Source organism: Nylanderia fulva, unplaced genomic scaffold, assembly GCF_048542155.1.
Source record: "Nylanderia fulva isolate GAGA-0341 unplaced genomic scaffold, ASM4854215v1 Scaffold352, whole genome shotgun sequence".
NCBI classification, from domain to species: domain Eukaryota; kingdom Metazoa; phylum Arthropoda; class Insecta; order Hymenoptera; family Formicidae; genus Nylanderia; species Nylanderia fulva.
This window is the reverse complement of record NW_028190425.1, coordinates 83,667-100,216: the sequence shown is the minus strand read 5'-3', so window position 1 is coordinate 100,216 and position 16,550 is coordinate 83,667. Positions and strand designations below refer to the sequence as shown.

The following is a 16,550-nucleotide window of genomic DNA, read 5'->3' as shown; positions in this document are numbered from 1 at the left end:
GAGATTCCAATTCCCTAAATAAATCAACCCTGCTAATGTTAGCTAGCATGAGTTTATACTCATTCTTATGGTAATACTCTTCAAGAGATTCTCTTAGATGTACATTACATTACATGATTTATATTTACACTTATTCAGTGATTTTATCCTTCTAAGATCACACAATATTTCTTTTTATATTTCTCTGTGTTACAGATATTTCCTATCTTCCTTGTCTTTTGAATAACTCCAATCATTCTTAATATTTTATAAGTACAATTTTTATTTATACTTTTGAAGAACCCTCTCTATGTTTTAGATTCTCAATCTTTGCCATAATGGGACATATTCAATTAATTTATATTTACTCTTCCCCTTACTCTTTACATAAATGGTACATTCGTAATATTAAATAGTACCCAATAATAAGAATAGAACCAATGACTCACCGTTACATCTAAAGAGTGTAAATAAATTAAAATGAGTTGGAGAGTGATACTAAAGTCAAAATTTATCTATTTTATATTCCTGATATTAACCTTGCTATCACTCAAATAAACTTGGTATATCTTGTTGGCATTGTTGTACATCCCCTCTTTGAGGGACACAACGAAAAATTGTGAGTTTTTTGAATTCTTTTCTTATAATCTCACCCATCCCTTGGGTATGGTTCAGATCTAATGCAGAATCAACCTCATCGAAAATGTAAAAGGGTGCTGATCTGTACGTTAGCATGGAAAATATCAAACTGAGGGCAATAAGACTTCTTTGTCCCCCACTCAGCTCAGAGAGGGAATCTTTCCAATTACCTATCCTAACCCTTAGTTCATAACTTGGAGATAGAACCACATCACTCTCCTCAATAAAAAATTTTAGAAACTTTCCAATCTTCCCGTTGATGTGGTTAAACGCTTTATTTACCTCAGTCTTACTGAGCTTGTTCAATTCTTCGATACTTTGCTTTATCTTCCCTTTATCATTCTCAAGTCTGGTGATCTTTTCTTCTAAGGCTTTGATGCTCTCCTCATTCTTCTCCAAGAGGTCAAAATTTTTTGGATCCATTTTGTCTTTCTTACACCTCTTAGACTCTCCATCTCCCTCTGAATGTTAAAATAAAATACTCCCTCTTCAAGCTCTCTTCCTCTTCTCTGCTAATTGGCAGTGAAACTAAATGAAAGATTCTCTCATTTATACCCAACTCCCTCAAAATTTCTCTCACTTTCTCTTCTCCCACCCCTTCATTCTCCACTTCATCATTCATTAAACACTCTTCCCTTACACTCACTCTCTTCATCTTCCTTTCTGTTTCCTTGAGAAGGAAAGACTCCCCTTCTGTTGGATAGGAAATACCCCCTTTGTTTAAACTTTCCTCTATCTTAGAATGTATCTTTTTCATTTTGTTCTTAGATTTGTTGAGATTTTTTACCAAATACTCCCTCTTTGGCTCTAGCATTCTTTCCTCCCTTTCACTAACACTCTTTTTACTATTCCTAATATCACACTCCCTAACACTCCTCTTACAAAGATTTATCTTACTTGAGATCCTCTCCTCTTCCAATTCAATCATTTTCCTTTTCTTTTCCAATTCTCTCAGCTCATTTCTGTTCTGAATTCCTCTCTCTTCAAATTATTTTTTTCTGTCTCGTTCTTCAATCTTTCCTTCTCAAGTATTTCCCTCCTTAATTCATCTAGCTCTATCTCTCCCTTACTTGATCCATTCAATAAATTACTTATAAAATCGATTCTGCTACTTACTAGTGTTATATCCTTTTCTACTCTTTCTAACCTTTCCCATCTATCAATTCTTTCTCTCACCCTACCTCTCAGAGAATCTAATTCATTTGTAATATCACATTTAATGTTAATACTTCCAAAAACAACCCTTTCTTTAGATATTTCATCTAACGTGTTATTTATACCATCTTTTAGTTCCTTAACTCTTCTCTCATTCTCCATAATCTCCAATTTTCTTATAACCACGTGGTTATACCTCGGTAACTCACCCCCTGTTAATGTACCCTTAGGATCGTAAATAGTACCACTCAATGTTATACACACAACCTTGCACTCAAAGCATACCCTCTTGGCAGAGTTCGATCGAATCTTCGAATATAAAATAATTGTTAAATACATGCTCAATAGCCTTTTTAACCTTTTCATTGTATCTCAGAACATCCATTACATTTACACCACCTGATTTTCTAATTTCTTTCAAGATGTTCGAGTTTAAAATCTTTCCCTTTATCTTATTTAGTGGTATTACATTGATTTTCCTGTTCGTATTCTTTAGCAACTCAACACCAAGTTTTTCATTCTCAACAATAATATACTTCCCTCTCCCTCCCATTATTGTATCCACTAAAGATCCATACTTATCACTCTTAACCCAAATATTCTCATCTACCGTTCCATATATCCCCTCTTTACCATAAGGGTAGTTTAATCTCTTCTTCATATCAGAGATTGTGTGCTTTAGTTCATTCATCTCTCTTTCCATCTCCTCTACCATTTCAATTCTTTCCATCAAGCTTAATAGACTCTCCTTCATAAGACCCTCCTCTTCTTTCATATTTTCCTGTTTTTTGACATACATACTCTAACTCTTCTCTCCTTCTCTTCAACTTTCTCAGTTCTTCAATTTTCTCTTCTACACACGAGATCGTGGTTTTAATTCCCGATTTACACATTTCTTTATTTTTCAATTCTCTCGTTAGATAACTCTCTCTTTCTCTCAATACATCCAAAATATCACAAATTTTGTTATTCTCAGGTACCTCTGAGACACTTTCTAGTTCCCTACTTAACAGCCCTATTTTACTTAATACTTCGTTCTTTTCCTTCTTAACTTTGTTTATATTTCTGTATTCCTGGTCTATCGATATTTGTATTCCGAGAATATCAACCTCCTCACTTTCATCTTTGATTTGATCCATTCTATTCTCAATCTCCTCTAACGCCACTCTCTCTTCCATGTACACCTTCAAAGTCTCTTCCAAAGCTTTTTTAAGATTACCCACCTCACTTTTAGTTAACATCTCTTCTATTTCCTCTTTCCTAGCTCTATTTATCTCTCTTTTCTCCTCACACCTCACCTTTCTTGCTCCAAGTAAGCATCCCTTTCACATTTCAACTTGTCAAAAAATGGTGATATCCTTCTAAATAAACTCTCCTTCGCTTCAATTAATTTATTTTCTTTCTTTTCTAACATGGCCATTGCCTTTTCTTTCTCCATTTCATAACCTCTGATCCCGGCTGTTTCTTCTACCAGCTCGCATAAATCTTTACTTTTCATATTTAGAATCTTTGTGATGTGTCCCTGCATTATCACAAAATAGGGAGAGCTAGATCCCTTAACAGAACTTAGCCCAATAGAGCCAAACATTTTAGAAACGGTAAGAGAACTGCAGCTGTGTCCATTTACTGAGTATTTGCTCTTCCCATCTGAATCAATACACCTACTTACAACAATCTCATCATAGTGGTTATATCCTAATGGTGATCCTTCCTTGTCATTGTTATTGAACCTTAGTGTCACTTTACATTCCTTACATTTATTATTTATCAATTCCTTGTAGTTTGACACTCTCAGAATCCCATGCTTTCAGCTCCTAGCACAAAACATATTCCATCCAGAATATTACTCTTTCCCGATCCATTTAAACCCGTTATGGCATTAAATGATCTATCTATGCCCGATATTATTATCTTTCTTTCGTATGACTTAAATCCCTCTAGGATTATTTCACTAAGGTACATCCTAAGGGGTGAGATCCCTTCTCCTCTTAGTGTGAAATGTTTATATAAAATTTTTAGTTATACTAACCAGTGTTCATTTAAATGCATTTTATGCGTCCATCTCACTGTAGTATTTTAAAAAGTGAGACTTTGCATAAACAATGCAGGTATAAATGAAAATTATGGTGAACCTACGACATTAATGGAGTGGGAGGATAGTTATTTATTGAAAGTCCCTTTGTCTTCCTTTACCAAGGTCTTATCTTGTGACCTCAACTTATGTTACATTATTGACTTAAGATAGATTTATCTAGCTTATTTGTAAATAGGTGTGGTGTTAATACTTGACAACATCGGATGTCAATAAATGGAAATGATCTAAAGATCGTTTTTAGATGTGATGTAAATTGGAGATGTAATACTTGACTTTCTATTGTCTAAAGTTAAATAAGGCTAGAGTTAGTAACTACTTAATATTTCATATATGTGACTCCGTTTGCAACATGACAGAGAAGGGTGTGATAGTATAAAGATACATCATATCCCTGTGTAAATACTCTCTTTTTACATGCACTGGCGAGTATATGGGACTTCCTCCAGATCAAAAGGGGAATGGAGAAACGGGTTATGAGACAATAAGAACTGGGATACAAAATAAGGGTGGTGATAGTGTGTCTTTATTCATCTTTAAGGGTATGGTTAAAGAAAGTTTGAGAGACAAAGAAGGATAGAAAGAGTTACAATATGATGAGAAATATAGAAAATGAAAGAAATGAGAATTTAAGTATCAAAGACTGTATAAAATAGCATTATGAAAGAGATATCAGTTCAGTGACGAGTTCTTTGAACCACGTCTTTTCTTGAGAGAAGATACACTTGTATTCTTCAATTTCAGGACTAATGGAATGGGAGAGCTAATGAGCAAATTTGTCGAAGATGGAAATGAAATATTTACAATGTGTAAATATGACAAGGATTCCGGGGTGAATGTAATTTTTGAAAAAGATCTGATTACAAATACGTTTTCTGATATACTATTCAAGAATTACCTTTCAGAAATTCAGATTGGCGATGATGGAAAGCGTGTCCTACACTTAATGAAACTTTGATAACTCAGGATGTACGTTCTGCTCTCATTCACGAGATATGTATTTACAATCCTGAGCTAAAAATAATAATTCCACACGTTTTGCATGAATGTATGGAAGTGATTTAAAACGATGTGTCATTCATCCTTTGTAACTTTTCATCTTTGGGTGTTGTAAGGTTACAAGAATGATACACACAAGATTGACACAACAGGAGATGAATCTATTGGTATCTTACATATGTAAAGATAATGGTTACACCTTAGTTATCACAGCAAGCCATGGAAATGCTGAGTGGACGAAAGATAAAAACAATGATCATGTCAAAAAACCAACACATAAGGTACCACTTATAATTTGTGGTAACAAATTACAATATAAGGAACCTAAAGGAGTATGTGGTAACACAACTCACTCAGGGATGTATCATCTACTATACTTTTTCAAACTTCCCTTGGAGATGAAGTGACACCCCTTTTAAATCTACACAGGTAGATAGGTGTGATCCTAGCTTTAAGTAGAAAGTCATGGTTATTAAACCCTGTTCTGGAGAACACCACATTCACTCCTCATCCTTTACCTCATTTGAACCAAACCTTCTATGTAGAATTGTGGGTGGTGTTAGGAGATATAATAAGAGTAGCGTGGATCTCTAATGTACAGTTGGTGTTCCAACTCCTACTTCAAATTTCCATACACTTTTCTCGAATAGAAATTAACTTTCATTTTTAATTCCTTAGTTAGTTCCCTCTATCTAAAAACAGATAAAAGCAAATACAAAGAAGTTTCTCCAAGCTCCTAAAATTTTACTCTAAAGCCCCTTGAATGTCAGAATTGGTGTTAATTCAATTTGAAAATGGTGATGGAACAAAGAAGTCTGAGAGGTTGCAAGTACCAATTCAAATAGAAAGAAAACATCTTATCACACTTTTAGAGGGTGAGGATAACCCAACTCTGTATGTAAATGGACATGTAATAGAAAATACATTGAAGGAGGTATTAGTAACACAGAATATAACGACATATGAAGATTGCATTACCATAAAATTTATTTTAGATGATCCTAATAGATCAAGACCAGCTCTTTACTGTTCTTCTAGCTTTAGTGGACATGAAGGAGCAGTGCTATGTGTGAAATACTCAAAGTGTGGGAGGTATGTGGTAAGTGGGGGAGGTGATTGTACGGTCAGATTTTGGGATTCTCTAACCAAAACACAAATAAAAATAATAAAAAACCACATCAGTTTATAGAGATATCCCAGGATAACCAACACGTTATTTCTGGATCCATGGATCACACCATAAATCTTTACACTGTAAAGGGGGAGTTTATTAGAAAGTTCACGGGCCATAGGAATTCCATTACAGGAGTGTTATTCTACAAAGATGCTTTTATTATCAGTTCTAGTAGAGATAAAACCATTAGAGTTTGGAAACTCAGTGGTGAATGTATTTTTTCATATTCTCATGATACACCAGTAACTAATTTTATAACACATGGAGAGTTTATTATCTCCTGTTCAAGAGATCCAAAGATCAAAATCTACAAGAATTTAACCTTTCTTTGTGATTTAATAGGACATGAAAGAAGAGTCAATTGTTTAGATGCACATCAAAATACCATCGTATCGGGAGGTGATGATGGAAGAGTGATAATATGGAGAGATAACCTTCTATTTAAAAGGTTAGAACATAAGAATATAGTAACTACTGTCAAGATATCCCCAAATGGTGTATACCAGTGGGTCATTTGATAGGACTGTTAAGATATGGTGTGTCAATACGGGTAATCTTATTTACTCTTACTCCCATGTTCACTATGTCTATAATTTAGATTTTCGTAGCAATTTGGTTATTTCCTGCTCCAAGGATAGAACGGTTAAGTTCTATTCTCTTAAATCCAAGAAGGTTATCTCTGAGTTAACATGTAACGATGAAATATTTTGTTTTGATTATTTCAATGGGTCGTTGATATGTGGATGTAGAGATAGAAAGGTTTACTTTTTTAATTAATAAATAAATGGTAATTTTGGTTATTAAAAGTGCTCAATCCAAGGTATTGCTCTAACTCTGAGGGATTGCTAGAACCCCCGGTGGATGGATGATAGAGTAGAAATTAAAAGTGAGATAGAGAGACTGTGTGTTGCTAACAAAGAACTAAAAAAGGAAGTAAAAGAGCTAAATAATTTGTTAAAGATAGACCAGACGAATAGATTCTATATGAACAGTACAGTAAATTGATACTTTACGTCCATACAAAGGGTGTATTGGATATGGGATTAGATGAAATGATAGATTTAAAGCAATTTGAAGAGAAATTGGGGGATTGTTCGTTTAAAGATACAATAAACTCTCTTTATAATAAAATTGTTGAATTCCTGAAAGGGAAGGTCATTTTAGGAGGTAAAGGTTTGTTATATTGTAGGAATCTAGTACTTCTTCTGGGTTGGGAGATAGCTATTGATTTATTGATAGAGGTTGGAGGGTTAGAAGGGTTATCTAAAGTGTTACCAGAGAATATCAAATCTATTGGAAGGAATGGAGTGAATTATACCTCTATATTACAGAATGTAATAAAAGATCTTGAAAATGATACACTGAATAGAAGTTATAATAGAACAGTAAACACAGTAGAATTAAAAGATGGTAGGATGGGTATTATAGGAAGGAGTGATTTAATTGGGGGTAATAAAGAGATGAGTAGAGTTAAGATTTTAAGGATCCTAAGCAAGCAATAAAATATCCATAGCTTGTAAAATGGATTTGTATGGAAGTGAGAGTGAGGTAAATTTGAGAGAGGAGGTCAAAAGAAGGATTAAAGCATTGGAAGGTAGGAGTGAATGTAAAGAAGAGGTACTCTCCATTCCTATAGGGAGAAGAAAGGGAATTAGAGGAGGAAGGAGTAAGAAAAAGAGAATGATTGAGAAGAGAAGGAATATCAAAGTGTTAAAATTGAAGGAGAGGGTGTTTCTCTCTGGTAGCAATTTTAATGGTGAGAGTTGAGAGATTGAACAAAATAAAACCTTTATTTTAGCACTTCTTCACCGGTGAGGTAAGGATTCTTTTTTCCTTTTGAATGGACTATCAATCCAAATATGAGACTGTCTCCTATTCCTTTTTCTCTTTAGACACTATCTGAAAGGATTTACTACAAGGGAATAAATTAGTACAATACCAATACCACCTTTAGGTATGTCACTGGTATCTAACCATAGAGAAGTCTTAAGTAGAGTTTATTTAAGAAAATGGCATAATTAGCACCACCATTTAAATCATCCATATCTTAATCTTATGCTTCTACCACAATTTAAACCATCCTTACACTTGATACCAATGAAGTTCTTGAAAGAAATGAAGAGACTTCTAAACATGTTGTTAACAGGAAGGGTGTGATCTGAATTCATTTTCATCAGTGATAAGACAGAGAATCCACGTTTTTCTCTAGTTATACCCTCTTTTAGTGACTCTACTAATTTGTAGCTCACAACGCTTAAAGAGAGGAATGATAGAATTATAAGAACTATCCAAATTGGTTTCATTTGCTTGGGTTCGAAAAGATCGTTTTTAAAGGAGCGAATTTAACCAAAATATTACCTTAAATGAGAATACCCAAATATAATCTATAAAAATATATTTATTCCTTATAAGGTATCTTTTACGAATATTGTGAATTTTTGCAAAAAATCTCGTTAACATTTTAATTATACCCCATAAGGAAACATTTACAAAAATTCAACAGACCTACCCCCACCACAACACAAATTTTATTTAAAACATTCCAAAATACCTTTTATGGTAAAACCACTTTATTACATTCTTATCCATTTAAGACCATTTACAACTCCTAGGAACTTATCTCTAGGATTGTTACATCTTAGAGATAAATTCAATAAGACTCACTCTCTACATTTAACTTAACATGTCTTAATAGCATTTAATATATCACGTCATTTAGTAGATGATTAAACCCTAAAAGGTTAATCTATCCAGAGTACCATTTCCAATGTACTCCTATTAATTTCCCCTTTAATTTCAATTTTTTATTTCCCCCTAATTACAAGAAAGATAGAAATGAATATACCATTAAAGAATATAGCAATAAAATCTCTACAGATATTGAGTTATTGCTCAATTGGAGTGATCTTTACTCTAATGGATTGTATGTCTTGTGGTAGAAATATCCTACCAGATACACAAAATACATTAAAGCTTGAGCATCTGAGTATGGTATGTCCATTTTCCTTTTCAACACGGTCATTTCTCAGATGGTTTATGGAATGGTCACAAAGATACCAAGTGGTATTATGTCAGGGGTGATAATTGAGAATATAAGCATTGTGGATAAGATAATCAAAAAGTGTGCAGAGTTAAGTGAAGATAGAGACACAATCATTACAAATACCCTTCTGTGCATCTTCATTTCAACTGTTCTATTCTCTCTGTACTCTCTTGTGATCAGTAGATACAAATTGGAAGTGTTCTTAGAGATGGTTCCAAAGGCTGTAATGATGGGTTGTTTTGGATGGGTGGGAGCAATGCAATTCACTTTTGGGTTTAAAGAGTTGTATGAGGGATCCTTTGACTTTAGATTTATTTTTACATTTGGTTTGGCTTTACTTCTAGGTTTTATAGCTTATAAGCTACAAGAGAGATATCCCACCTTCATTTATACCATTCCTTTATACACTCTTTGTATAACCCTCATCTTTTACGCCATTTCATTTTTATACTTAAAATTCTCATCTCTAAGCGTCTCTATCCAAGGACTGGTAGATGAGAGATTTTTGTACCCCAGAGATAGTTTGAAGTTGTACCCCACCATCATCTACAAATCCCTAAAATTTGAAAAGATTGATATTTCCATTATCCTAAAAAACACCCTTTACATACTCTCCATATCCTTACTTAGCTTGGTACATCTCCCTATAAATCTATCTACCTTCTCCAGGGAAACGAAGCTTAAAACGAACATCTCACAGGAACTAAGGACTCAATTTATTGGGAATTTGATTGGGAGTTTTTCCTTCTACCAGTCCTACTTTATTTGTACATCCTCGCTGTTTTTTAACAGGAGTGGTGGGAAATCTAAGATAGATTCTCTCATTTTGGGTATTTCCATAATACCATTGATGATCTTTGGTACTACCTTAAAGGGGTATATTCCTAAAGTTGTTATAGCAGTGTTTCCTATCTGTATGGGGATATCTCTTTCATATCCCTGTTTTATCTCACCAATCTTTCAGTGTACACTCTTAGATTATTTAATTCTTCTTGTCTCTTGTGGTATTTGTTTTATTACCTCACCACTCCTGGCTATCATTTTGGGTACACTCATTTCATTTCTATTTTATCTCAGAGACAAGTCGCTCTCCTCCAAGAAGGATGACAAGAAGAAGTATCATTTTAAAGACACACCACTCATAAAATATAAAAAGGTAAAGTACATTCTATATTTTGGTAACTTTAATAAATTTAAAAAGGATGTAAGGGAGATGGATAATGTAATTAACATCTTGGATTTGAAGGAGTGCTACAGTATCGATTGGCTGTGCAATGAGTATCTTTTGGAGGTATTAAGGGAGAGAGCCATTCTTGATAAGAAGTTCTTTTTGATTCTTGGAGTACCTAAGAATTTGAGGATCGATGATATATTAAAAGAATCTTTGAATGTTAAGATATTTAAAGAGTATAAGGAGATAGTAAAGGAGATAGGGGTAATAGAGAAGAATGAGTTGGTTTAGCTTTGCTTATTGGGGCCTCCACAATAAACAAATTTTCCGTACCCTCGATGAGTGGTAAGATTCAAGGAGTACAGCCTTTAGAGATAATTTGTAAATTTATAAAAACTAGAACTCTAATAGAGGTATGGGAGAGAGAAAGACTAAATGTTAAGCATAGGGGTGTTATAGTAGGGTTAGATGAGTATATGAATTTAGTATTAGAGAGGGAAGGTAATAAAAAAAGAGTGTTAATTAAGGGGGATTGTATTAGTGTTATCTTACCTTTAGAAAAGCTTAGGGTTGTAGAGAGGGAGATAGTGTAATATGAAAGTATAGCCATTTTAACCCTGCTGTAAGAAATGGTCTACAGTGATCTTTGGCTAACTCTAAAAATTTAAATAAACCTTTAGAGAGGGATGTAAACAACACTAAAAATTTACTTTCTACCTTTCCCCCTTAAATGGGGATAACAACAAAGCTAGTAAAAGTAACACTTCTAGTAGAAATTATTCTATTCATTTTAATACTCCTTCCAATACCAACGCACTTTAAAAAGACAACAATTCTAAGAATTCACTCCTCATCCTTAATGAGAGGTACAAAACATATTTTACTGGCTGTGTACTCCATGATATCTCTACTTTTCTTGGATTCTATCTTTAGGACTTACACTTCTTTGGATTATTTTAGGTATATGGCAGAGAGAAACCTCTATCTGACAGGATTTACCCTGTTTTTAGCTTTGGCATTCTACTCGCTGAATTCTCTTATTGTTAAACTGTACCAGGAGGAGGAGAATGCTAAGATACTGAAAAAGCAAGCTTTAAATCAAAAGGATCACTTTGAGAGTGTCCTAAGATCATCTAAAGAGAAGGATACGACCATCAATGAATTGAATCTTAAAATTGAGGAGTTGAATAAGGAGATAGAATCTAGCACCATTCTACTAAAACAGGTAAAGAACAATGAGAAGGAGTATATAGCCCTACTCAGGAAATACAACACCCTTAAGGAAGAGACAAGAAATGAAAATAAGAAAACTAAATAAAGTGGTGGTTTATTAAACACTCTCTGCATTTCTCTTTTCCATCTCTTCTATTTCCTTTTTATAAACCTTTCTTAATTCTCCTATCTCCTCTCTCTTTCTCTCAATCTCATTCTCTATTTCCTTATAATCCCTCACTTTCATTTCTATCTTCTTACACTCACTTTCTATTAGCACCTCTACCAATCTCTTCAATTTCTTATCTTCTAACTCTCTTTGCTTTATTGCTACATCCTTACTCTCTTCAAATAAAGAAGTATCAATTATACCATTTATATCCCTACCCTCCCTAGAACACTCCTCTATCCTCCTTATAACACTCTTTGACACCTCACTACTTACCCTGGGATGGATACTTCCACAAAGATAGGAAATGTAACACATTAAAGGATTGGAAGACACTTTTATTACCTCTTCCCTCCTTAACAGCTCTAATATCCTCTTACCTATCGGTAACTTTAAAAAATACAGAATGCACCTCTCCTTGCTCTTACTCTTCACATGCTCACTCACTCTATTCCAATCGTCACCAAATCTTTCTATTCCGTCCACCAATAAAAATTCTTCCTTTTTACTCCATCCCTGATTCAACACCTCCTTATCCAATTCCCCTTTACTTTCCATCACCCTCTTTTTTTCCCCCTTATCACCCATCTCCTCAACCTTGTGGTTTATTAACCCCCACCTCTCCAAAAATGAGAAAATTGAAAGTAAATTTTCTATCTTAAAGGGGACATTCTCAGCTCTAAGCTTAGAAAACGAGGTAGAGAGGGTTAGATACTCTAAGGAACTCTCTCTATAGAACTTAATGAGCGTATTTCTTATTTTAATGTAAATGGTGCTATTAAAGACATTGTTGTGTTCCAAAGTGTCTATTACAGCGCATCCCTCATCATCCGCCTCACTTTCCCTAAATATTTCAGGAAAACTCTCTTTCTCTATGAAATGAACCTTCTCAAAATCAAACCACCGGGAATACTTGGATTGTATTTTAACATTTCTGGCATCCATCCCTTCCCTCTCTTCCTGTGGTATGTTTCTCATATCGACAATACTTGGATTGGTATGGGGATGTGCATCTGTCCTCTTCAACCCGTAGATCTCTTCAAACTCCACATCCTCTGCCATGGGGAAAGGGGTCTTCATTTTTAAAGGGTAGCATTTTAAAAAATTTAATTTTTAGAAGATCTCCTCGTCATCTATCGATGAATAATCTTGGAGATTCTCTTCCAGATCCACTCTATACCTAAGAATACCTCCAATACCACCAAACCCCTCCAAAAATTGTGTTCCCTCTCCACTCCTCTCAGATACAAACTCTAACCTACACCCATACTCCTTATAACTCTCTGCTATCCAATCAACGAATAATTCATCGCCTTTCATCTCCTTCAGTTCTTCATAGACCATCAACGTTTCAATACTTCCCATCTCAAGACATTTCATGGTATCACTCATACCATAACAGTACATCCCCCTATCTAACCCTATCTCATCAAAGAACAGCTTAAGGACTTTCTTTTCCTTATAATACCTAACATCTTTAAGTATATCCCATGATAACTCTATACACTGATTTAATCCATTTCTCTCCTCCATAATTGGTATCTATCACTTTAAGTACCATTTCTCTAATTCTTGAATCCAAGATGTTTCTGAGTTCATTCTTTAGATCCGAATGACCTGCTAGGATCATTCCTTCTACATTTAATTTATCATCTGTGATATATAAATTTGTACATATCTCAGATACCTTCTTTATGTAATTATTCCTCTTTTCAATTCTAAGTCTAGCAAATCTTACCGAAGACTGTCCACCTCTTCCGTGCTTCTTAGGTAGATCTACGTTTAGGGTTTGGAGTATCTCCTTAAAATTTCCTTGAAGAGTTGAAAAGAGAGTGGAATGGCCATCTATAACAACTATCCCATATTTGTACTCATCTTGAAATAGCTTTAAAAGGTCATCCACATGGAATTTGGAATCGCAGAGGTATAAAGAGGTGTTTATTGGCTTGATTGGTTCAATTCCAATACTCACCTTCTTTTCTTTGTTATCCTCTGTCAAGACGGTTCCTACAAATATTCCAAGACCGTGAGGTGGTACTTTTGAGTAACTTTTTAGTTTCTGCTGAGCTGAGGTTATGGCACGTAGAACACTTAACCTATTAACCCTACTCTTTATGTTAGATGCTGTTCCATATTCATCAACTAACATTTTTGATATTCTTGATATTTGGTCACCTGGTGGTATTACCAAAGAGATCATCGAGGTACCATTTCCTTTACTCTCCTTCAATTTTTTTAATTCTTTTTTTATCTTCCAAGTTTCAATCTCATCGCTCATTTCCAAAGGGTCTCCTGGAGAGAGGAACTTAAAAAATTAAAAATTTATAAACTGACAATGAAAAGGTTACTTTATTTTATTGAGGAGAAGTAATCTCTCCCCATCTTTCTATTCCCTCTTTTACTGTTAAAAGAATCTTTCTGGTACCCCTAGAAGATGAACGTTCAAGCAAAGATAAAGGAAGTGGAAAATGAAATGGCGAGAACTCAAAAGAACAAAGCAACATCAAACCATTTGGGTATTCTAAAGGCTAAACTAGCAAAATTGCGCAGAGAATTATTAGCACCGCCCAAATCATCTGGTTCTCCTAAAGAAGCTGGTTTTGATGTATCTAAAGCAGGTGTGGCCAGAATTGGGTTTATTGGATTCCCTTCAGTTGGCAAGAGTACTCTCATGTCCAACCTCACAGGTACATATTCAGCTGTGGCTGAGTATGAATTCACTACACTCACGGCGATTCCAGGAATGTTAAGATATAACGGGGCTAAGATTCAAATAATAGATCTTCCTGGTATAATAGAAGGTGCTAAGGATGGAAAGGGAAGGGGAAGACAAGTTCTAGGAGTAGCTAGAAGCTGTTCACTCCTCCTTATAATTTTGGATGTATCTAAACCATTAACCCATAAAAGGATAATAGAAAGGGAGTTAGATCTTTATGGGATAAGACTTAACAAGGAACCTCCTGAGATAAAATTAGTGAAGAAGGATAGGGGTGGTATAAACATAGTAGGAGAGACCTCTATAGATATATCACTTATTAAGGGAGTACTTCACGAGTACAGAATCAGTAACATGGACATAATTTTTAAGAAGAATACTTCATACACCATTGATGATTTGATAGATGTGATAGAGGGGAATAGGAAGTATGTCAAGTGTATCTATGTATTGAATAAGATAGATAAGATATCAATTGAAGAGTTAGATATAATTTATAGAATACCACATGCAGTCCCGATCTGTTCGTACCACAAATGGAATTTTGATGATCTTCTCAAGAGATGCTGGGAGTATTTTAATTTTGTCAGGATATTCCCCAAACCCAAGGGTCAATCGATTGATTATCTAGAACCTGTGGTTCTTAGGGAAGAGAGAAGGTCAATTGAAGATTTTTGTAATTCGATTCACAGAGGAATCATCAACAAATTTAAGTATGCACTGGTGTGGGGATCTTCTGTCAAACACACCCCACAGAAAGTGGGTAGAGACCACATTCTAAATGACGGGGATGTTGTTCAAATAGTGAAGGGCATTTAAGGTAAAAATTCGAATTTTTCACTTTTTACTCTTTCTGGGAGTATCTCCCTTGTTAGATATAAAAACCGTTCTATTTATAATTCTATCTCCCACCTCTCTCTCCAAATCCTCTAGATACTCCTTCCCTTTGTAAACAAACTTACCAAAGAGACTTTCATATTCCTTAATTCCTTTGATTAATTCTCTTTCTATTCTAAGAAGGGAAGGTACAACATTTCTTCTGAATTTCTCTTCATCCAGCAATTGGAATGAGCTTTTAAATAATCTTTTTGGATCTGAAGCTATCTTTTCAAATTCTATCATTCTTTTGATAATTAAATCTCTCTCTCCTATCATTTTATTACACTTTACAAATAAACTCTTCTTAGGGAGCATTTCCTTAATTTTATTTTGTATTATTTCCAATTTCACCCTATCTATCTCATCATCCCTTACTATCTCACTTAACCTCTCTTCCACACCAAAGATTCTGTAGATCTCTTCTAATTCCCTTCTCTTCATCTCAAAGAGTTGCAAAAATAAAATCTCCTCCACCTCTCTCAGATCCCTTAAAAAATTCTCATTCTTTGAGAGATTCTCCTCTGTGAGAATCTCAAAGTTTAGGAACTGTTTATTATTTAACAATCCATTGATGGAGTCCAAGGACTCACCCTGAATGTTAAAATGCCTTAAGTTATCCTTCTCCTTATTTAAATACTCTAAAAGTAAATTTAATATTTTAAAAATTTCATTTTTTAAATCCTTAATCCTTTCCTTTCTCCTTTCTACCTCTTCAAATATCTCTTTAACCCTCCCCTCTATCTCACTTATCTTTATATCCCCTGAATTATTCAAAATCTTTCTATCTATCTCTTTATATTCCTTAATTTCTAATATTTCATATCCCTTCTTAATGTCTCTTATCATTTTAAGTCTGTTCTTCTCCCTTTCTCTTCTCTTCTCTTCCAACTCCTCTACCTCTCTCTTTAAATCCTCAAATCTCTTTATAGAAACATCCTCCTTTAAAAGTAACTTGATTTTATCTAAAATGGGTAGTGATCCACTGTTAATAACAACACCACCCCTACTTACCACCTCTCCTAGCTCCTCTCTGATACTTTGAGCTTTTTGTGTGAGATTTGCAATTTTAATAAAAAACTTTTTAAACTTTAAGTAAAGCTTTGTTATTTCATTTAAGAGATACTCCTGTGAAAGAAAGAGATTTTCAAAGGTAGGATACTCCACCCTATCTTTAGATATCCCAAGTCTTTTTTCTATCTCCCCTATCATTTGATATATCTCAATGTTCTCCTTAGAAAACCTTTCTATCTCAGTGTTACCTTGGGAGATTAAAAGGTCTATGGTACCGGTGATTTTTTGTAGTTCTTGGTTGTAGTACTTAA

At 34.4% G+C, this 16,550-nt stretch overlaps 1 protein-coding gene and 2 pseudogenes across 1 annotated transcript; 1 reads left to right on the top strand and 2 right to left on the bottom strand.

Annotated features, from left to right (window-relative positions):
- Window positions 1-494: 494 nt before the first annotated feature.
- LOC146722194 (uncharacterized) lies at window positions 495-3,735 on the bottom strand. Its single transcript, XM_085485260.1, is given in 7 exon segments — window positions 495-608; window positions 610-1,079; window positions 1,899-2,082; window positions 2,132-2,554; window positions 2,754-3,000; window positions 3,072-3,573; window positions 3,576-3,735. Coding segments are annotated over 7 exon segments (2,100 nt in total).
- Window positions 3,736-12,746: 9,011 nt separating this feature from the next.
- On the bottom strand, window positions 12,747-13,911 carry LOC114937318 (eukaryotic peptide chain release factor subunit 1 pseudogene; annotated as a pseudogene).
- A 156-nt stretch (window positions 13,912-14,067) lies between these two features.
- Window positions 14,068-15,168, top strand: LOC114937346 (guanylate binding protein 128up pseudogene; annotated as a pseudogene).
- Window positions 15,169-16,550: the final 1,382 nt, after the last annotated feature.